The sequence below is a fragment of the Lagopus leucura genome, unplaced genomic scaffold (genome assembly GCF_019238085.1).
Source record: "Lagopus leucura isolate 7727_CA_CO unplaced genomic scaffold, USGS_WTPT01 Super-Scaffold_73, whole genome shotgun sequence".
Classification (NCBI taxonomy): domain Eukaryota; kingdom Metazoa; phylum Chordata; class Aves; order Galliformes; family Phasianidae; genus Lagopus; species Lagopus leucura.
The window spans coordinates 46,500,468-46,524,560 of NW_024962252.1; the positions used below are offsets into that span (position 1 = coordinate 46,500,468).

The 24,093-nt window shown below is 40.2% G+C and overlaps 1 protein-coding gene across 5 annotated transcripts in view; it reads left to right on the top strand.

Annotated features, from left to right (window-relative positions):
* The first annotated feature begins 13,772 nt into the window (after positions 1-13,772).
* Positions 13,773-24,093, top strand: part of AKAP7 (A-kinase anchoring protein 7) — a 75,503-nt gene continuing 65,182 nt past the window's right edge. For 3 of the 5 annotated variants that reach the window (XM_042891477.1, XM_042891492.1, XM_042891485.1), the window contains exons 1-4: positions 13,959-14,049; positions 18,257-18,412; positions 19,393-19,538; positions 22,867-23,003. In XM_042891477.1, coding sequence (XP_042747411.1) covers positions 13,968-14,049; positions 18,257-18,412; positions 19,393-19,538; positions 22,867-23,003 — 521 coding nt within the window. In that variant the 5' untranslated portion in view covers positions 13,959-13,967. Of the gene's footprint in view, positions 14,050-18,256; positions 18,413-19,392; positions 19,539-22,866; positions 23,004-24,093 lie in introns of all 5 variants that reach the window. The other 2 variants (XR_006182329.1, XM_042891465.1) reach the window with 1 other exon arrangement.

The window sequence follows — 24,093 nt, forward strand, 5'->3', positions numbered from 1 at the left end:
CATACACAAGCCAAGATAATACAGCTTAGCATATAGACGCAGGCAGCATGTTTAACATGCTGGGAGTGAAATCTGTTTAAATTAAGAGTCTCACCATGTTTTCGATGCCACTACAATTACTTGATGTGTTGGATGGATTTTGAGGCTTTGATTCATCTGTGCTTTAAAGGTTTTGAAGTTAAACGCTTTGGATAAAGCTACATTATAGAATGGCAACAAATTTCTACGTTAAAGCCTCACAATTCAGAACATAAAAAACTCTTGTAATTCAGTGTACTGTATATCTTTGTGTATAAAAATATCCCTTTATAAGGAAGAACAAAAGATACGCTTCTCCACTCCAGGAGCATTACATGGAATAAAGAGCCTCTGAAAACCTCCGAAGCACAGAATGCAAGCTTGTGCTGCCAGACAAAAGTGAAAGCCTATCCTGTTTTCTCTCTCCCTGATGTAGTTGCTGTGTCAGATGAGGGCATCAGGGCAGATTCAAAAGTCAGAATGAAAAAGGGAACCAGCACAGAGAGAGGATGAAGAGTGGAGAATTCAGCTGTGAGAACACCTAAGTTTTCCTTTTGCAAGCTTGGCTTTAGGCTTTCAAATTCCTTTGTTTTTCAGAACTGCAAATAAAGGAGGTAATTAAAAATAGGCTATCATGTTCCATCCATTCATAGGTGTTGTGCTCCAGGGTACTGGGAGCCTGATATCCGCTGAAGAGGGAAGCAGAAAACGGAGAGTTCTTTTCTCCTGTTTCCTTCAAGCTATTTAGGAAATTATTTCTCAATTTCTTTCTCAATTGCTTTATTTTGACCTCATAATGAAAACCAAATAGATTCGTGGCATTGCCAGAAAATTCTGAGCTAGCGAGCTCTCAGCTGTATGTCAGAAAAGCTCAGTAGCTGCTAACAGGAAAACAACACTGCTGAGCAGCACAAGCAATAGATTCTGGTCCAGCAAAGACCTGCGTCTTTTGTTCCCTAAAGCTGCTTCCCTGCGGCAGTGATCTCGGGTGCCTCTGGGAGGGGGGCACAGGCTGTGGCTGACTGGGGAAGGCAGGCAGCTGATTTGCCCACCTTCCCCCTTGCTGGAGAATCGTTCCCCTTTCTCCTCTAGCCGACTGGTTTTTGTTTTGTTGTTGTTGTTGTTTTGCAAAGCTTGTAAGACGTTAATTGTCTTTAAGATCACTATCCTCTTGCACATATGGCTGAAATTTGTCACTGACTTCAAAAGCTAAAGGGCGATGGCTGGCAGTTCAGTGACAGAAGCCTAAGGAAACTGGGCAAACAAACCCCTTCCAATGAGTGTTTTTTTTTATATCTTATATTCTCAGCACTTTTGACCTCAAAACATCCACAGTTCTCTGGTGTTGCCCAGACAAGGAGTGTAATAAGCAAAAAGCTAACAAGCACCATCTCCTTATCCAAAATGTCCACCTCTCTTTCTTCTCAATATACCATGAAAAGAATACAGCATTTTTTCCCATTGTATACAAGCAACATTACACATGAAAGCTGTGGATCCACAAACTATTGCCTTTGGGCAGTAAAGACAGCTCCAATCAAGATAATTTATCTGCTCCATCCAACATGCCTGCTCCTGATCTGATCAGCTCCACCCTGTGTTTTGCATCCACATCAGCTGTGTCAACAGAGGTGGCTGCAGAACCTGGTGCCAGGTGGCTTGCTGAAATTACCAGAACTGGAAAAAATAAAATTAAAAAAAGATCAAATCCTTTAAGGTATTGTTAATCTAAATTATTCCAATGTTTTCCTACTCATCTCTTCAGTGGTTCAGGGACAAACGTGCACAGCTGCAGTGTGGAACGGAGGTAGGAGATCAGCTTTAAACTGGGTCTGCTACCAAAAGGCGAGTAATTCTGGGATACCCCTGAAGTGTGAAATTCTGTCCTGGCTTGAAGATACTAGAAAGTTTGTCTTGTATTGCCAAACAGATAGAATTTCATCTTGTGCAGCCACAGGGCAAGGGCAAGTATCCAGGCCCTACCGACATCAGGAGTGAAATATCCAATGAATTCAACGTCTTGGCACTGATTAAACTCTAAACTCTGTGACTCTTTTTGTGCTAGAGAAGCAGCAAAACCTGTGAAACATTATCCGTGGGCAATATCTCTCCTGCCACCACAAATTCCAATCATAACTAAGCAAAAAAGACTACTAAAAGACAAAAATACAAACTTAATATTGCTCCAGACTTAGTTATTCTGAATTTGTAGAAAATGAGTAAGGATACAAATGACTTTTAATTTTACTGTGCCTATACTTCCACTCGTAGTTTATCCAGCTATTTTATGTAAGTATTTAAATTTTTATGGTGAGATTTTTTTAAACCAGTGTTAATGAACACAGGTTGTGATCTGCTTTACAAAATTTTAATATTAGCAGTGCAGAGAGGTAAGAAACCTGGAATTTCATACAGTTCGGCAGTGTTAAAAATATAATTTTCAGATATCTGAGAAAAAAGAGGAGGATCTGGCAGGATATACAGAGAGAGAAGGATAAATTGTCAGCCTCAGTGCTAAGTGTTCAGCCAGTTCCCACTGACCTTCTGTGTGCCAGTTCATAATGTACAGGACCTGTTCATCAAGTCCTTATTCTGACAAAAATTCCTCTTCCCTGAGAAAGTACACCATGAGCCATCAGTTGCCATGAAAACTTGGTAACAGTGTAAATGCAGTGTAATGTAAAAGCTAGCATAATACAGCTTTTGATAAGGAAAAATACATTTTCCTAACAGTGTCTTCTGTCATTTTGTCTTCTGATTTATATCCAGACACGAAGACAAGAAACTATAATAAGCTGAGTTAAATGCATTTGTGCTAAACATTTATTTGTTGCTGGATACATACAGTATATGGCTGAAAGCAGGAACACAGCAGCAACAGTTTTCTTTTTCTTTTTCTTTTTTTTTTTTTTTTTTTTTTTTCCTTTCTGAATGTAAGGGGAACAGTATTTTTGGCAATTCCAAAAGCTTCCACGTCTGCTCGCTGTGCTGGTCGCCTCAGAGGAACACTTCAGCAAGGAGCAGGGGTATTTAACTACTCTTTTCCAGCAAGAAGAGAATCACAGAAAAATATCTGTGCCCAGCAGAATCACTGTCAGCGTACACCCCTTTGATCTTCAAAGAACTGATTAAGTATTCCAGTGTACTCGCAGTACAGGGAATAGACACATTTTCTTTTTTTCTTTCTTTTTTTTTTTTTTTTAATGGTAGAAATCAGAAAAAGAATGTAAAACTGTTGCTTTCAAAAAAAAGCAAACTCAAAGAAAATAAAAAAGATATTATCTACATAATACCTTCTGATATATGTATTATATTCTATATGTATTTCATATATCTTTTCATCCTGGGCTTCCACTAACATAGCTGTCATATGTGTTATCTTGCGCAATTAAACAATATAATTCTTAACACTGCAAGACGCAATGATTCACTCAGAAATCAACATTAGCAAATATAATAGAGGAAAGAAAATTTCTCAGGTAATAATAATTCTAAAGATTCAGAAATATGCTTTTCTAGAAATATGTGCGTTTTGTGACAAACTCAGATTCTTGCAGATTCTTTTTGAAGTGCTGTACTAATAACTCAAAATTAGATTTTAAAATGCATTTTTACACAATGATATTATCTTTTCTGTTGAGTCTTGAACAGATGGTAACTATCACATGAGAAGTTTCTTGTCCATCTCTTTCATTCCAGAAAGTTCTGGAGTTTTCATTTTATTTTTAAAGCAAACAAACTCCATCTGAGATAGACCAGGACATATACAGGCGAGCTGTAAGACAAGTGTTAAACAGCTTAGAAGATTGTCTTAGTATTACTAGCTCAGCAGTTGTAAGGATTATTGTTGGTGTTGTTCAGGTTTTTTGTTGTTGTTGTTGTTTTTTCTGGTGACATCAATAGCAAATAACAGCTTAAAGGAGAACAGCAAAGTAGTTTTGCTGTTTTTGGCAGCAAAGTTTTCCAGTATGTAAGAGGGAACATATTTGTACCCTGCTAGGAAGCACAACACATTCATTCAGATGTACAGGCGCAATAACCCAGCTGTGCAACTTCCAGCACCCAATGCCAGTTGTTAAGATCTAGGCTGTATTTCTCATGAGCTATACAGGTATTACAGGAAAGTCCTGTCCAGAAATTAAGTTCCTACCCTTTCAGAAAAAGAAATCAACTTTCTCAGTATTAAATAAAAGATAATTAATGTGATTGTCAAACATCAGAAGTGACAATCACAACACCCAAGTCTCATTCGCTAATATACAGATGAGTAAGCTGTGGATATATCTGAAAAGATAGGTGACATTACTGATGTTGAAATTCTAAAAGAAATACCTTTCTGAAGAATTTTTACATGACTACACATGGAAATTAAATTGCATTTGTCATGGCAATAAAGATTTTGTACCACTACTGACACGTAAGTTGAAGATCTGGACAAGAATTTAAACAGTAAGTATCGTAGTGTACAATAACAAGGCTCTATCTTAGGTAAAATGTTAATTTCTGCATAACACATCCTACAACACAGATTGATGTAAAAGCTTTGAGAGAGAGTCTTGAGACAAACATATAGCCTATTTGTTAGGAACTAACTGACAGGCAGGAAACTGTGGCCCCTGGTGATTGAGAAAAAATAAGAGTATAAAGAGGGCGGAAAAACTAACTCTCTTTAATGATGTTGCACCTGGGCTGAAATCCAGACATTAACAGGGAGATGTCAAAGACAGGCTGAGACCTCAATCTGATCCTTTGTTTTCTTCCTTAGAAAGAAACAACACACACGTAGAAGCAAAAGACTGGGGAGTGACTTCAATAAAAACGGTAACTTGTGCTTTAGATGAAGGAAGGCAAGGGTGAAGGGTAGACACAGAGGTACAGAGGAGTAAGATAAATCCCCCAAAGGTAATGCTGAAAAAAAGCGGGGAATCGTGAGGGAATGTTGTGAAAAGCAAGACAAGACTTCAGCAGAAGTCTGGCTGCATGATTTGAAAGGAGTCAGCAATCCACTGAGGATAATGACGGGCTCTTGTCTCTGCAACTTTGAGAATTGCATTTGAGAATTGGGTGAAAACGTTTTTAGCCGTATGGCAGAAACTGAACTGTACAACATGCAATTTTAGCAAAATTCAGATGGTGGATGTAAACAGCATGTTAGCTGAGACCAGAGCTGAATGAGTAAAACACATCTAGGAACACAAAAACACACTGATTTATTATCAAAGGGACAAAGACCCTGAGGCTAAGGGTTCTCACAGGAAGTCAGTAGGCTGTATCCACTTGCTCTCTCTTGCTCTGAAAACTCCCAATTTATCCTTCTAATGACATAGATATGACAAGTCAACTGTCATTAGTGGTAATTCCCATGAGTCTCTGGAGTCTTCCAAATACAGCACATAATTGGGAACATATGCTCTACATCCACACGTAGATTTCACTAATGCATAACTCAACTTTTCCTGTGTCAGTTCAGCTCGCCTTTTTCCCTCCATGTTCTTCTACTGGTCCTGCTCTTCTTCACGTGAAAGAACAGGTCCTGACCATATTATGCATCAACAGAAAACAAGATTTCTTCCACTGAATGATCGTCAAGTGAGGGATCCCATCACTGCCTTCCAAATTGCCCCAAAAGCATAATGCAAATTTTTCTAGGTAGATTTTACTCAGTTTGCAAATGCAGCTGACGTGTCTCAGTTAGCCACAACATGAGGAATTCTCTTCCTAATACTGTAGGCACTGTTTATACCGGTTTTGGATGGGACAGTTAATTTTTTTTTTCAGAGTGGCTCACATAGTGCTACATATTGGATTTGTGATGAAAAACAGTGTTGATAACACACCAGTGTTTTATTTGTTGCTAACACAGAGCCAACGTCTTTGCTGCTTCCCACTGCTCTGCCAGTGATGAGGCTCAGAGCACACAAGAACTGGAAAAGAGACACAGCAAGAACCAAAGGGACATTCCCTACTCTGTGACGTGCTTCACAAGAAAAGCTGGGGGAAATGAAGATGGGAGGGAGGGGACTGTCAGAGTGATGCTGTCTTACTAGTAATGGCCAGGCCTGATGGCTCCTGCTTTCCTTGGAGTGACTGAACCCCCACCTGCTGACAGGAAGTAAAGAATGAATTCCTTATCTTGCTTTGTTTGTGTGTGCAGCTTTGCTTTACCTGGTAAACTGTCTTCATCTCAGTTTATGAGTTTTCTCACTTTCACCTTTCTGGTACTCTCTTCCATCCCACATGGGGAAAGTGAGTGGCTTTGTGGTGCTGAGCTGCCTGGTGGAGTTAAACCATAGCACCACTGTTGCACCAGGACACAACTTCTTGTTCATAGTATTATTTGTTCATTATTTTAAATGTACGTATTATTTGCAACATTGATGCTTACCTGTTTTGCTCAAAATGATTACAAAGCTTTCAGGAACCAGCAGAAACCAGAGAGAGAGCAGCCATACTGCAATGCTTTCTTGTATGGTAATTTATCATACATTTGATCAAAACTGAATGGATGCATAGCTCATATGGAAAAATGTCGAGCTGAGTACAAATTATGTGTGAGATTGCATTGTTTCTCTGGCTATCCACCAAAGGCAGGGGTCTCGACAGGATGCATTTTAATGTATGCTTGAGCTCTTACCTTTCAGTATTCAAAATAGATACGTAAGCCACGTTTCATTATTTTTAAGTTGTACATTGATTTTCATGCATAGAATTGAGTTTGGCAAATTCCGCTCTTGAAATGAAACTGATTAAAATTAGGCTTTCTTTCCCTTCTTCATGGGTACAAGTTCTTGTAATATGACCAAATAGCTGTTGTGATCAGACTACAGGAAATACAGCTTTTAAGGAGGCTGAGGAGATATTTTTCCTCATACTTTCTTCACCTGCTACTAACTCTATCAAACAATCGTGAACTCACTTTCACAGACACATGCAAAAGGACATGGTACTGACTTACGGGGTGAGATTGTATACCTGATAAAGAGACCCAGATCTGGTCCTGGGCATAGGCATGTTGAAAATACTGCTCTGGTTTGGACTCAAAGCCAGATTCACCAGAGAAAATTTGATAGTTTCCATACACTTTCAGATCTTGCAATGCATTTTAGTATGGGGAATAAGAATTCAAAGTGACTCAGCAAAGGCTGTGGGATTGAACAAGATTGTAGGATATTTAATGCGCAAGGTGGAAAATTAAAATCCATTCTTTTCCCATTACCTAGAATGCACATAGGTGGGGGTTTTTTTTGTTTTTTTTTTTGTTTTTTTTTTTTTTTTTTTTTTTTTTTGCTTTGTTTTTTGTTTTTTTTTCTCCTTAAATGTTTTTCAGGCTTTTTCATAACACTAGATGAGTTAAGTCTTTCACTTAAGCTAAGTTAAAATAACGACTGTAAAATGTGGGAGCTCTGAATTGGTTCACCTTTGCAAATTGTGCATTAAACCTTAAGCCTCCAGTAGAGGATCAGTAACTCTCATCATTAGCAAAGAGCTGGCAGTCACCCGGGGAGGAGTACATCCAGTGACTGCCAGGGAGTTCAGTGACAGAAACTGGATGCCAGGTCCAGGTGCGAATGGCAGCCAAAACAACGTTAGAACTGAGCCCTCTCACTTCTTAGGTCAGGGACCCTTTTCTCTTTCTGACAGTAAGTTACTGTTTCCCTGAATAGCTCACAGGAAAGGTATTTTGAACAACAGTTGTTTTGTGGTTTTTTTTCTTTCTTTCTTTCTTTTTTTTTTTTTAATTCTTCTAGTTAAATATAAACAAACATCTTAAGAGACTGCTGATGTGAAAGCAGTGGGTGGGATTTTTTTGTGCAGCTAGGCCCAGCCACACCAGGGGTAAATCAATTTCAAAATTCACATGAAACACAAAACAACACTACTCAATTATTTCTTCCTACATAGGCTCTGACTTGGAGGAGTCCCAAAGCCTACACTGCCTGAAGTTTTCAGAGTGCTTGAGCTTTGCAACATTGGCAGTAGTCTTTATCGGGTTCTTCCAACCGAGCCTGGCTTAGTGTCACATCCCAAAAACATTTGCTTTGACATGAGTGTTTCCACTTAGAAAGTAAATGCTGAATTTAATTGTCTGGGCTCCAAGAGGCTTTGCCAGAGACTGAAATACTAAGCCAAAGCACAAAGATTTTTTCCTAATTCTAAACCAGCCTATCACAAACTGTAGGTCTGGATTCATTACACCCAACTTGTGCCTTTTAACTGATATGCTCAGCAGGATGCCTTCCTAGTTGTTCTGGCCATCTGTGCCATCTGTGGAGAAAGAAGAGTGTCTCTAGAACAGCTCTTAGGCATGTACCAGAAATGCCTCTGGACTAAGAGTAATGATCTCTACGTCACAAGGGGCTGCACTATGTGCTGGCAACAAGAAGCTCATTTTTTTTTTAAATTGGACTTTGTGCTCAGTAAACATGCATGAAAGATACTGCCTCTATTCCACAGACATCCTAACCTTACAAAAAGTCTACAGATAATAAGGGAAAAAAGATACAATGCCACTCACAAAGCCTGCACAGTGGTGACAAATACACAGGGTGTTTGTGTAATACTTGGAGCCTGGGAAGGTAAAGAAGTCAGGGCTGAAGGAGAAGTTTGTGGCTGAAGAGAGGGACAGACAGATGAGCAAGAAGGGAGAAGAGAGAAAGAAACACAATAGATAGGCAGCTGAGAATCAAGATTTTTCAGTTTAGTCAGTAAATACATATTTCCCCCACCCACATTTGGAATAATATGCATTTTGGATTCAGAACTGCATTCTTTACTTGCCTAAGACTCCCAGTAAAGTGTCTTTTGCTCAAGGAATGCAGGATCTAGTGTCTCGGCTGCGTGACTTCCGCATGGCTTTTTGGCAATATTCACTGCATTTAAAATCAAACTTTTAAAACTGTGGGCAGTGTCTTCTTTTTTTAGATTAAATTTTCTGTCCACACACTTTTCCTAAGTTTCTATTTCAGTCAGAAAATAAGAGCAACTCCAGAGACTTCGGACCAAACTTAACTTGACCTCTGGAGTTAAAAAGTCCACTAGGTTTATTAAAGGCTCTAAAAGAGAAATGTGTTTTTATTTCAATGTACACTGTGTGGAAGTTTCCTATCAAACTGAATGTTGTCTTCACTTTGCAGACTGTCATTAGTGGTCTCCATTGCACAAAACCTTTTGCATAAATCTGAATGGTACATGTGAAGAATAAGAGAAACAAGATTGTAGCTATCAAAATCATTTATTTTATGTTTTATAGTTACATCTGTGGGTGCATAAATATTTAATGATAGTAAAATATAAATCAGTAGGCGCATTCCATAACATTGTTTGTATTATGGTTACCTTGTATTTTTGAAACTAAACCTCTCTATATATAATTGTGTGATAGAATTTGTACTTCTGAAACAGGTAAAGAAAAGAACAGCTTCTTCCAACCTGACGCTGGAGCAACGCAGGGAAAACTGGTTTTGTCAGCAATAGCATGACAGGTCTGCTGCAGAATGAGAGTTTATTCAGATGACTTCTTGTGGATTTTATTTTGCGCTGAGGAGTGAAAGAAGAATTAGACTAGGAAAGCATGTACCCTCTGCTTCAAGTATTTAAGAGGAAACATTAAAACTAGCCAGTGAGATACAATGAGCAGGGCAAATGGATAAACAACTGACTTCTTTTTTTTTTTTTCCAGGGAAAATATACAAAAATACAACTGTATTTTTTTTCAGGGAACAAGAGCTGTAGAAGGAACAAGGATAACTAGAATTGCTTAGCAACTGGTAGCCTTTTAACAGGGGCTATTAGTCTTCTCTGCATCCCCACCCAATTCCCCATCCATGAAGGAATGCAATTTATAAGCAAACTGAAAATGATGTAATAGAATCCTGAAAGAGATCTGTAAGATATCTATGTGCTTGTGAGGTTAATTATGTCCTAAGCCAGTCTCTCTGCACTACAATTAATGGGAAATGGTTTTAAGTTGAGGGAGGGAAGATTTAGGTTGGATGTCAGGGGAAGTTCTTTACAGAGAGAGTGGTGAGGTGCTGGAGAGTGGTGAGGCTGCCCAGAGAGGTTGTGGATGCCCCGTCTCTGGAGGTGTTCAAGGCCAGATTGGATGGGGCCCTGGGCAGCCTGGTCTAGTATTAAATGGGGAGGTTGGTGGCCCTGCATGTTGCAGGGGGGTTGGAGATTCATGATCCTTGAGGTCCCTTCCAACCCTGTCCGTTCTGAGATTCTGTGGTTCTGTGATTCTGTAATCCAGCAATTAAGTCTTAGTTCTCTCAGAGGTATCTTCTTCCACTTGCATTAAGGGGTATATGTCTTCCTGCAAATGACCCTGTCATTTCAGTCTGATCCAGCAAAGCAAAATTAAACGAATATTTTAGTCAGCTCCTAAATAGACATATCTAATACAAATTTATTTTTGCTACTTGGAGATGCTCTTCCTGCTGCTTTTGTTATTGCAAAGCCCTAAAGGCCTCAGAAGGATTTCCTCTCTTTTGGCTGTTTGGAGCTGCGCTGAAAGAAGGCTGGGAAGATGTGTAGGCAAGTACAACACTGTAATCTTTATACAGAAAAAGGGTCTGATTGAAGTTGTAAAGAAATTTTGTGTAAGACTAAATCCATAAAGCATAGCTACTTTCAGAAATATGCTACAGCAAGGCAATCTGGTTGAAGGAGCTCAGGCTAGAGTTTACACCCTAATAATAATGTTCAGCGCAGAGCTCATCCAAGCATGTAAAAAATGTCAGGGACCTAAACTAATGCAGAAATGCATCCAGATGCTTTTGCCAGAAACATCTGACCTAGATGCAAGATCTTACATTTGTCCTTGTTTAACTTAAGAAGCACCTGTTGTCCCACTTCTCCAGCCAGCTGAGGTCCTCCCAAATGTGTGCCAGACCTCCAGCTGGTCTCTCCCAGCTCTGAGTGCTAGAGCTTCACACACGCTGCTTTCTCAGGCAGAGAGGGACAGCCTTTGCCAGCACACCATCCTGCATGTGCCATCCCACCATCTCTCACCACTCTCTGCCAGTACATCTGGGAAAATTCTCTCCCAGTTTATGTCTCTATCTTTCAGTAACCCAGTCTAAAGCCCTCCTTAGGAGGCCAGTAAACCTGCTGGCAAAGGCATTCATGTCCCACTTTGATAGGTGAATCCTCTGTCTGCTCACAGTGATGCTCAGTGTCTTGCCATCACAAAAGCCTAGAGGTACCTGAAAGTGCTCAGAACAATACGTCAACATTAATAGCATTTCAGTGTGTAGATTGACCTTTACCAGGTGATTCTCTTAACAGGTCACCACCTAGATGGTAGCAAGTAAGGAACTGCAGATCTGGATAATCAGCTGATTTTTCATCTGATTCCCCTGTTCTGTTCCCTTCTCTTATAATGTACATAAACTACCATGTCAACAGATCATGCAAATATCCATATATGTAACTTTGATATTAATATTCATGTTAGATATAAAACATAGTTTCTATTCATTAAGTGCATAAATACACAACATCACTGTGGTTTTCTTCCTTTTATTCAGTTACTGACGCAATCCCAGCATTTTGCTTTTTGATCTTTGCATTAAGTTACTTTAATCCAGGCACTTTTGTCTATCTCTCATTTTCCAGTATCTGTAGTTCTGCAACTTGTGCTTTTCTTTGTTCCTATAGAAAGTCTCTTATTACTACAAGATCACAGTCTGTTCTTCACTTGTGAGAAAACAAGTTGCTCTATCAGCAGTGGCTGTAACAAAGCCTTGTTTCATATCAGCTACGTCCTCCCATCTTATCACAACAGCCAAGCTTCCCCTATAGTCTTGATGCCCTGCCATGACAATATTCTCAACTCCCTCCCACATCCTATACAATATCTCAATATCCTCTTTCAATATTTAGGCCTCCCTGAACTGCATTTTGCTCCTACCCCTTTATTTCCTATCCTCCACAAGTGAATCACGTTCTGAATACTCATGGCTCCCACATCTCTCTTGTTTGACTAAGATAAGAGATTATATGTGCAGATAAAATGTGCTGTGACCTATCATCTAACGCATGACCAAGACTCATGGCCAGCTGTCACTGTTTCAGGGAAAAACATATACAGAGCACTATCTCTTCATTTGGGATCTAAATGAATCTCTTTTTTCCCAGAACACTCATTTTCAGGAAAGGTGTGGGAATATCACGCCTCTGAATCTTCTTACTCTCTACTAAATTTGATTTAAATTAAATGATGGATTAAGAGACAGACAGGTGAGAGACTGATAGGTACAGGCAGTGTGGCTGTATACACAAATCCATTTGTAGAGCTGCTTGTGCTTCGTCTTTCCGCTAACATCACTCAGCTGTCATATGAGTTCTGATTTTCTCTCCTCAAAGGGACAACTGTGCCACTGTGAGGTTAATCAGAAACTCTCCTTAATAAAGACAAGGCCACAGAAAACTGATAAAACTTTGGCATTAGCCCAAACCTAAGCATTTGCAACAACATACGCGTTGACTTGCGTCAAATAGGTACAGGTCAGTGACAACTATGTAACTTTTATGGTATTTAGGCAGGCAGAAAAATCAGCTTTCTAGTCCCCTCTTGAACATCTTCCTTCAAAACACTTGTAGGGGATAATTTATGATATCAGCTAATCTCACAACCCCTAACAAATGCATTTTTTTCACTTCCCTGCAGCCTGCACACTCGGGCACACCATGAGCCCGAAGAATACATCTCCATATTAATACTAGGCTGGTGGCTATTGAACACAAATAATTTTTTAAGTATTTCACTCATCTATGCTAAACAGGCCAGAAGGAGGTGACCATGTATGTATTGAGACTTCTTATGACAGCTGATATTCAGACGAAACACACAGCAAAAAACACTGCCTGCAGCCTTATGCTCAGACTTCCCCCAGATTCCTCAGGACTTGGATTTCTGTGTCACATGAAAAGGCCGCAAGTTTTGCCAGAGGCAGTTTATGTTAGACATGAAGAAAAACTATTTCTCTCAAAGTGGCCAGGCACTGGAATGGCCTGTACAGGGAGGTGGTGGAGTCACTGTCCCTGGCATGTTCAAGATGAGGAGCTACAAGATATGGTTTAGTGCTTGTGGTAGCAATGGTAGTGGGAGGATGGATGGACTAGATGATCTTGCAGGTCCTTTCCAACCTTGTGATTCTATGATTCTACGACATCTAGTCTGTAGTTTCCATAAGACTATGCAGACCTAACGAAAATACTGTGTGAAAGACATTAAGGGCAAACACAGCGTGAAATGGGTCAAAATAGTTGTGAAGCATTTTTAAGCAGATTTTATCTGCCACGAAGAAAAGGTACAGACATGTCGAATACAGAAATCCACACAACTTTCACTAGTCTCTCAGCTTCTAATCTCCTACCCACATCTCTCTGTGCTACTTCTTGCTATGGCCATCTTTGTTTTCCCTCTCCTCCACTCACACTCCCTCCAAAAGCGAAAGTAAGAACCTGCATTTACATATACATAGTCAGCCCCTCCAGATCCTGTCCGTACGCACAGACCTATCTGCAAAAACATAAAGCAGGATTTGGTTTGGCATCATCCACAAAATACAGCGCCAGAGTTTTGTTTCAAAGGGGCGCAAAATCTTCATTCAAGCAGGAAAACAGAGCATTTCACTCCTCGCAGGCCCACCACACGGACGATGGTTCGGAGCACCACCAGCGCCGCCCGCCTCCCGCCATGCCCTGGGACGGCCGCGCGGTGCGCCTTGGGAGCTGTAGTCCCCTGCCTCCGGCCCCGTGCCCCCTCTCTCGTCGGGCCGAAGGACGCGGCGCCTGCGTCCAGGCCGCGGTGTCCCGGCGGGCATCCTCGCTAGTCCCACTTGGAGATGCAGCGTGCGCTGTGCAGGCTGCTCCCCTCGCTCTGCTCGGCGTGGCCTGCGGCTCTCCTCGCCCCGCGCCCCTTCCTCTCCCCGCGCGTGGGTCCCATGGCGCTGCGGCCGGCGGCAGCAGCAGAAGCGGGGACCGGCGAAGAGCCCGCCATCGCAGCCGGCTCGACCCCAAAGCACGGTGAGGGGACCGGGGCCTGGGGGGGGCCGGGCTGCGGGCGGGGCCGAGCAAGCGCGCCGCGGGGGCGGGAGGGCGCGCGGCAGCTGCGGTCACAGGGCGGTGATGAGCGGTTCCGTGAGCGCTCCGCGTTAGCCTATTCGGGCTTGCGCTGTGTGGCTGTGCGGAGTGCTACAGCGATCCCTTTCTGGCTTATTATTTAAAGGAGATTTCTTTAGCTGGGTCAGTTTGCACCTCGAGTACTGTGTCCAGTTTTGGGCCCCTCACTGCAAGAAAGATATTGAGGCCCTGGAACGTGTTCAAAGGAGGGCAACAAAGCTGGTGAGGGGTCTGGAACACAGGCCATATGAGGAGAGGCTGAAGGAGCTGGGAATGTTCAGCCTGGAGAAGAGGAGGCTCAGGGGAGACCTTATTGCTCTCTATAACTTCCTGAAGGGAGGTTGTAGTGAGCTGGGGGTCGGCCTCTTCTCTCGTGTCATTAGTGATAGGACCAGGGGGAATGGTTTCAAGCTACGGCAGAGGAGATTCAGGCTGGACATGAGGAAGTATTACTTTTCAGAAAGGGTGGTCAGGCACTGGAATGGACTGCCAAGGGAGGTGGTGGAGTCACCAACCCTGGGGGTGTTCAAGGAAAGGCTGGATGTTGAGGGACATGGTTTAGTGGGAGCTACTGGGAATAGGTGAACGGTTGGACTGGATGATCTTGAAGGTCTTTTCCAACCTTGGTGATTCTATGATTCTATGATAATATATTTATTGATGATCTGAACGAAGGAATTGAATGCGCCCTCAGTAAGTTTGCAGATGTCACCAAGTTGGAAGGAACCTATCTGGGGGTAGGAAGGCCATACAGAGGGGTGTGGACAGGCTGGATCACTGCGCTGAGGCCACTGGGATGAAGTTCAGGAAGACCAAGTGCTGTTTCCCATACTTTGCGTGGAGCAACCCCGTTCAACACTATAGTCTTGGGGCAGAGAAAGACTGTGTGGAAGAAATGGGTGTTGGTCGATGCTGAATATGAGCCAGCAGTGTGCCCAGGTGGCCAAGAAGGCCAATGGCATCCTGGCTTGTACCAGAAATAGCACAGCCAGCAGGAACAGGGAGGTGATCATCTCCTGTACTCAGCACTGGTGAGGCTGCACCTTGAGTAGTGTTCAGTTTTGGGCCCCTCACTATAAAAAAAAGTCATCAAGGTCCTGGGAGCATGTCCAGAGAGGGTCAAGGTGAGGGGTCTGGAACACAAGAGTTATGGGGAGTGGCTGAGAGAACTAGAATTGATTAGTCTGGTGAAAAGGAGGCTCAGGGAAGACCTTAGAATCATATAATGGCTTGGATTGGAAGGGACCTCAAGCATCAAGTTCCAACCCTCCTGTTATATGCACAATTGCCAACCTCTAGATGAAGTACTAGATCAAGTTGCCAAAGGCCCTATCCAGCCTGGTCTTAAACACCTCCAGGGATGAGGCATCCAGAACCTCTCTAGGCAGTGCGTTTCAGCGCCACTCTCTCTATGAGAAACTTCCCCCAAAGTCTAATCTAAATCTCCCCTCCTTTAGCTTAAGACCATTCCGAATTGTCCTATCACTATCTACTCTTTTAAAAAGTTTATTTCCCTCATGTTTATAAACTCCCTTTAAATATTGGAAGGCCACGATCAGGTTTCCCCCTCAGCCTTCTCTTTTCCAGGCTGAACAAGCTCAGTTCCTTCAGCTTATCTTCATGGAATAGGTGCTCCAGCCCTTGGATCATCCTGTATAGACCTTGTTGCTCTCTACAACTATTTGAAGGAAGGTTGTAGTGAGGTGAGGGTTGGCCTCTTCTCCTGTGAAACTAGAAATTGAACTAGAGAGAATGGCCTCAAGTTGCAGCATGGGAGGTTCAGGCTGAAGATTAGGAAATATTTCTTAAGAGTGGTCAGGTGCTGAAACAGGCTGCCTAGCGAGGTGGTGCAGTTACTGTTCCTGGTGGTGTTCAAGAAATGTATAAATACAGTACTTTCAGACCTGGTTAGTGGGCATGGTGGTTATGGGTTAGACTAGATGATCTTAGTGGTCATTTCCAACCTTTCTGATTCTACAATTCTCTGGTTCTCTGGGCCTGTGAAGCTTGTGCCAGTAGTACGAGCTCAGAAAGCCTAGAGAGCCATTTCCACAGCAGCAATAGATTCAGCCCAGGTTGGATGGGGTTTTAAAGCTTATCCAGTTCCAACCCAATCATTATTTGTTACTATTCATGGGAACAGCAGCCACAGACCTAGTCTTTGGTGTTTTTTGATGTGCAGGTGTAAAATAATCAAAAACTGTTTCTCTTGCAACTAAGTGTGAAGAGAGGAGGCCTGAGAAAGGAGCACAATGAGAGTGTTTTTCCTTATTTTTGTGTTCTCTATGACACGTAGCTTGTTTTGTTTTGTTTTCTTCTTTTTTCTGCTGGAACAGGTGGCTCATCTTCATGAACAGCAGTGACTGCTTAATGACGGGTAGCTCAGTAACCGCTCAAAGACAAATACAGGAATAGCATAGATCCCTTTTCGTATATGAAATTAATGCAGTTAAGAATAAAGTTTATCCTTCAGTAGTCTAGTGGCCAAGGAGTTGCTGTGGAAGCTCTTCCAGTTACACAGGTCTCAGATTATCAACATTTTGCCAAGAACTTGGAAAGTCCTGTTTTCATGTTGCTTTAGTGTCTAGGATACAAATCTTGGATTTTGTTGGTGATTTCCTTAATGTTTAATTCAGGAAAAGGTCGGAATCTCGATATGTAGAGTTGAGAAGCAGTGCCTGTGTTGTTTGGGAAGGGATGTCGCTAACGGGCTGTGCCCCTACCCACCTGCTGCTATTCAGCACATGCTGTGCTTTGTGTCTACAGGGCAGAAGGAGGGCATAATCTGCAATACACACACCTCAGATTTAGGTGAATCCTTGTTCCACAGCTGGTGCTACCGTACCAAATTTTGCTCTTAATAGTTTTGCATTTCTGAATCTTGTTGACAGCTTTCCTACCCCAGCTGTCCTTGTTTGTCAGTTTCATGGGTTTTTGTTTCTTCCTTTTGTGACCTTTCTAAAAGGTGAAAATGTTATGTTCTGTATGCTGGTGGATCACTAGCATGTAAGCTTAACTCTAAATGTTAGGTAATAAATGTATTGTTGCTTTAACATCTCGTTGTCATACCCAGTTCTTTATTGTCTATGGAGGGAACAAGCAGCCACTCCAAACAGTTTGCTTCTTTTTATTAGCCTCTGGCATAAACGTAGGTGTCAGACCACAACCACATAGTGATTTACACCTCCCTACCTTAGGCTGGAGTTAGCATGTAGCCAGATTCTTCTTTTGCTTATCATCCCAATGGCCCAGACTGGCTCTATACTGTTGATTTTACACACGTAGCATAGCTTTGCATGCCACAGTAGCGTGATATGCACTTTTGCTGCCAGTTTTTCCCCTTGGGCCAAATTTGGACTATCTGCATGGTCACAAGAGAAGCTTTCAAAGTGTGTTGTCTGTCATAATGAGCTGTCCTGGGATAAACTGCAATTCTAACAGAAGGCTTCTTCCACTACAGTAATCCCATTGTGGAGCTGTCCCAAGAGAATATTACTGGATGTCTAGTTGTGTCTACATTCTCTGTTGCTAGAGGAGATAGTGATTTTTCATTTCTTAAGGTGTAGTTTAATACATATATTACACTGTGTGGGAGATACAGGACTACATGCTCCTGCATGATGTAGTCAGCTGAGATCTCTTTGTTTTATGTGAATTTGTAGGATTCCCTTTCTGCTCCTTCATGCCACATTTTCAGCGTGTTTGTTTGCACTGCAAATAATTTTCTAGTGTTTATCTGCACTGAATTTCACATGCTGTTATTGTTCTCCAGAGTGAGCTGTACATGATATATGAAGACTTGTATTGTTTTATACTTGCTCATAACTGTCCTTTTTGCTTCTAATGCATTTACTTAGAACGGATCAAAACCATAAGTTATTAAATGTAGAAGGCTGGACTCTCTTTTTTATGCTATTTCACATAAAGCACTGAAGTATTTTTACTGATCTGTTGTCAAGGAAGAAGAGTAGCATTCTTAAAAAAGATTTATATCATTATTTATTTGTTGAGAAGTAGATAAATTTATGCTTTGTATATTGCTTATCTATAATGTCACGTAGGTATTTATACTGAAAACTCATCCCCAGTGTGTTATTTAAATATATTACAGACGGGCTGGATAATATGCAACAAAAGAAGAAAATTGTTAAAGGAAATAAAAAAAGGACACAAGAGGGAAAAAAGCCATGTCCTCCTGCTGATTCAGTAGATTCTTTGATGGCAGAAATGCCATTTGCCGACACAGATATTGAAGATGAACTTGCTAGTAAGTGTATTTAAATGGAAATAGTGTAAAAGGATAGACATATTCTGCACACAGTTCCTGATCCTGGCTGTTGGAATGCACAGGTAGGCTGGGCACGTGGAGTACAGTCTCCCTGCAAACGGAACCAAGTCCAGAGGTTTATTAGTCCTCAGTCCTGCAGATATTTGAGCATGTTAAAAATTTGTTTTGTGATTCATTGAAGCAATGAGCCACAGCATAATGATGTCTCATATATGTTTATTCACATTACTATATATGAGCTGCTGAAGTGATGGCTTTTATGAGCTGTTTCCCAGATGTGTATTCCCAGCATGTGGCCAGAAGTGCACTTGTTATTGAACAGTGGAGAGGGGCTGCAAACAAAATAAGCTCGGAGAAGAGTAATTTGTGATACACACAAGAACTGAGGATATGCACTTTTTTTTTTTTCTTAAATGTCGGAAGGGGGCTTTGAGAAGGGAAAAGATGATAGACTAGACTTAAATTTTCTTCTCTCTGGGTTTGGTCCATGAACTGTGGATTGGCCACTCCTAGTCTACCACAACCTTCTCCTTTAACAATCCTGCGTAATCTTGTTTTATATTGTAAAATGCAGTATGTGGGGAATTGCTCTGAACTCACGTCCATGCTCAAGTTGCTGGCCTAGTGCACTGCAGCAACCTGGCTAAATGAAACACAGCTGTAGTTTGGAAGCCATGTATGTGTGTTAACAGCTTATAAACCTTGCCTGGATGTACTGTTAGTTCAAGCATGGTACTCCACTTGCATGGCTGTGTTCATGGAGGCTAGAGTGGGATCCCAGTCAGACAGTTCAGTGCATGGGCAGATCAGATGTCTGGGAAGATGTGGTCCTGTCAGCTGACTGAAGTGATATTAAGGATTACTGGGTATGATATTAACTGTATCTTTGTTCTGATTTGTCTATATGCTGAAAGTATTTTCTTTTTTTTTTTCTTTCTTTTTTTTTTTTTCCTTTGCAGTGCATACAACCTCTGAAATAAACATGGAAAAGAAAAGGAAGAGGACTATTGGAAAGGAAGTTCCAGAAGGCAGTGAGAGAAAGAAGAAAAAGAAAAAACAGTACCAGCCAAATTATTTCATTTCTCTTCCAATTACTAATCCAGAGGTGATATTCTTTATTACAGTAATTTGGTATAATTAGACTTATTTCAGCAGCTGCATGTGTTTGTAAGAAGAGCAGTGTTAGAGCTTGAGCAAGCTCATTTTTTTCAGGTATTTTTAGAAGAACATTAGCAACCTATTCTATCAGTTAATGTTTTTAACTAACATCTTTGTGAATAAAATTACTCATCTGGGAAAGACCAGAGAAAGGTTATCTTTTTATGCTCTCTTACAAAATTCATATTATTTTGATTGAAATTGCCTTAATTTCTCCCTCTGCACTGTTTCAGTGTTGTTTATTTTGTCATTTACATGGAATAAGGAAGAAAGACATTCCGTTTAATAGGAAAATCACTCCAGTATTTCTAGCTCTCCATATACACAGGATTTTAAATTTGGATCTGTTGCTGTTTTAATCTTGCATTTTGAAGTTTTTAAAGTTTCCCATAAAGCTGATCACCTTGTTTAAAATTCAAACAAGCTACTGCTTTAGTGAGATGCTGTTGAAATGGATTCAAGAAGTGCAGCAAAGTCTTCAAAACTTATTCTCCTGCAATTAGCACATGTTTAACTTAACAGTAACATAGCTCTCAGGTGAATTTTAACTCATTCTGCATCTGTACTGTCTGTTTTCAGTGAAAGTCAAAAATGGAGAGAATCTGCAATGAAAATAATATAAGCTAGTTTTGGAAAGTGCAGTCTTTTGATTCCTCAGAATATATTATGTGAAGAAGAGATGGCAGAAACCCTCCCTTTTCAGGATAGTTTTAGGATAGCCTGACACAAGCGTTGCTGATCTTTTATGCCATCCTGCTCTGAAATATCTTTTCTTCCTGTCTCTTCCATGATTTAACAACAACAATTAATGTAGGAGTTACATAATCCGATAATTGAGAATTACTGCTCACAGTTGTTACATTGAATTGCTGATGGAGCAGAAAAATCTTAACTAAACATGCTTCTTTCTTAATATGCTGTGTATTTGATCTTCTTTCATTTGCGGAGGTAATGGGACAAATGTATTAAATCTCAGAGCATTTAGGAATTCCAAGACTCTAGTAGAAAGTTTTGTTAACACTTGCCTCAGATGTAGAGTTGTTATCAAAGTAGAAAATACATGTTGGAATTTGTTTAGGCAACAGTAGCCAAAATTCAGACTTCAGACATCTGGTTTCTTGATAGCCGGCAGGGATCTGGTAATTACTAGTAGTATTTCAGTTAGCAATTAGAGGTCTTCCTTTTGTGAGAATTTAATTTTATTCCAGTGAAGTGTTTTAGGCATAATTGCTCTTTCTTCATATTTTATATAGTATTTTTAGCTTTACACAAAGAACCATTTTGTAGTAAGGGATGTTTCTGAAACATTTAATGAACTGTTACTCTCAGTTCCTTTCATTTTAATGAAGTAAAATGCGGTGTTCCATTCATTTTGGCTTTATAGTCAATTCGTATTTTTAACTGCGCAAAAAAATGGTTAAATAGATGATTATTGTACCTGATAAAAGTTATCTTTCACCTGATGTGTTAGCACTGGCTAGATTAATCCCTGAGGGTCTTTCGGTCTTGATTATAATTGCAATAAGCTGTTCAATTTTTAAAGCTACTTCCCAGTGGTGTTCAGTAAACAAAACTGTTACATTATTGCTCTTTAGAGTAATGTATTCTAAGTAGTGGGAGAGGTTACACTGAAATCAATATTTGAGTCCTTAGAGGGAATTTTAAAAAATAATTCCAGACAGGAACAGTTGGGACAGACATCTCTTTAAGTTGGGAAATCTCAAGCTACGTGAAATTGTCAGTGTGATATGATAGCCAAAGGGGGAACAGGTGGTAGTGCAGGGAGAATTCAGGACATAAGCAGGAAAGGACTGGGATGCACTGCTCAGAAAACAATACGGGTGAGGCAGAGTGAGGTGTTGCCTTCTGATATGAATGCTGAATAATGCTGATCTTCTTTAGCACTAGGGTATGGCTTAAATTTCTCCTGCATCTGAAACTACAATAAATGTGTCATATAGCCAGGATAAGTTCTGACACATGAAGGAAATGGTTTTATTTCAACATGATTTTTAATGAGAGTATTGGCGTGATTTTATTCAAGTGTGTTACACTACTGTAAACACTTCTGGTTTTGTTGATTCGGTATCACTTTTTTTCTGGCAAATGGTTTTTACTTTCCTTTGTCCTTACCATTTTCCCTAGAGTTGATACCATTCAGTTACATTTTTTTTTTTATGTATATGGTGTCTTATGTTCTAAATACATAAATAAAAGAGGAGCTACTAAATGTATGAGGTTAAACTACTGCATGGCAAAACCTATCTTAACAATGTGGGTCACAAAAGTACTGCTTGCCCCCATTACATTTTGCTTTTTCAGGAAACGTGTATGTTCATTATAACTAAATACAGCTATTTTAAGCCTCATAGCTACTTCTGCTCATTATAAAAGTCAATATATACAGTATATTTGTTAAGCATTCACCAGGGAGTTTCAAATAAAAAACAGACTGACAGTTTCTACATGCTTCTTTTACACTGTGTACACCAAAGCTGATTTGTCTTTGCTTACTGTGGTTTAAAGAAGTAGCTCATTTTGCCAGTCAGTCAAGGTTACTGGATTTGATTTACTCATAGACTCAAGCCTTCCCGCATGTTTTTTTTTAAATTACTGCAATACAACAGCTATCTTAATTGCAAGCACAGTAAACAGTTTGGATATAATTTATAAAGCATATATTTTTCACTGGAGAAAAATGCAAATCAGATACTTTTAAAGAAGACTGATGGTGTTAGAACTGCCAAAATGTTTGAAGAAAATATGTACATTGTACTTTCTCTTGGACATGAAGATTAGAATTGTAAGTCTGGTATCTCCACACACACAGATATACATATCAGAATATTCTCTGTTTAAAATAGGCCTGATCCTGATCCTCCAGAGACCTCTTCCACTTTTCAGATGCTTGTCTGTACATAGCACATACACACTCAACACACGGTAGAGAGATTCACTAAAGAAGTCTCTGATCTGTGCCCATCAGTGTACAACAATCTGCATGATCTCAAGCTGTTCTAGGAATCTTAGGGAAATCAGGTTCTGTTCTGATGTGATGAGGAGTGTCTACTTCTTTGTTAGTCACTGAATTTGTATTCGCTTTGAGTTTACTCAGATCAGCTAGCGCAGCTTTGTTGCAGGATAAAAGTTCCTTCTGCAAGAATGATTTCTACATAAACATTTGACTTCAGTTTGTGTGCCTTCTTGTTCAGCTGCATTATTGGATGCAGTAAGCGTAATGGCTAACTGTTGTTTCTATGTCTCTGTCTTCCCAGATTGCTGACAACATTCGGGCTCTCCAAGATGCAATAATACAGAAGGATGATAGGCTTTCCAAAGCAATGGTTCACTGTGGTTCATTGCACGTCACAATGTTAGTGATGCATTTATCCAGCAAAGAAGAAATTAGCATGTAGGTATTTGGAAAAGTAGTTTTATTGGTGAAGTTTGCAAAAAGATAGAAAGAATAACTGATGCTTTTTGTAAGCCCTAAATTACTGGAGTTACTGAATATTTAATTCATGTTGCTTTTAAATTGCTAATCTTAATATTAGCTGTGTGCATACCATGGTATGTCATGAGCTTTGCCCAAAGTACACGTTTTCTTTGCATTTTTCACAGCATATGCTGAACTTATATGCAAAAATCTCATGTTTTTTAAAGGAGTTATTTGAAAACTGTGTTTTGGTTGTAGGGGATATTGAACAGATTAACAGAGGAGCTTTCAGATTTTCATAGCTCAGGAAATGTTATAGGCCAAGTTAGTAATAGTCAATGAAAAACTACAATGAAATAAGCCTTAGCTGCAAGGTACTGTCTCATGCAATTAGTTTTTTATGCCTCTAAATGCCTCCAGAATATACTTACACTGAAAGAGAGGTGTTTATATTGCCTTATATTGCTTCAGGGAAATAGCTGAATGTTTGATCATATAGAAGGCATAAAAGTTGTAGAAAAGCGTGTGCATAATACAGAGACATATGTATGTAAGTGTTACATGTGACTTTGCTGTATAAAAGTGGAATTGTTTGGTTTGGTGGCATTTGCTCTTTATCACGTGTCGTATAGCGCTCAGGCAAGCCTACTTCAAGGTTCAAGTTCAATGGTTAGTGTGAAGTTCTTAATATAAGACTCAAGTCAGTACAGCTGTAATTTACAAATGTTTAGAATAGTAATTTGCGTGTCTAGCTGCAATTGTGACTTGAAATGAGTTTCACAGTCCTGCTTTGCATGGACTTTCTTGGCAGTTCCTACATAGATGTGGTGTCTAGTAGCTTATATATATATATGCTGTCTCTATATATGCACACCACAATTGCAAAAATGAAATGGCTGATAACTAATATTAATTAAAATGCTGATAAATAGCCTGCTGGTATTATGCAAACATCTGGGAATCCTTCAGTGTTTACATATCAATGTTGTGAATTGCTCATGAATCAAAATTCATTATATTCTTGTAATTCTGTTAAAAAAGAAAAAAAAAAAAGCCCCAGTTGTTC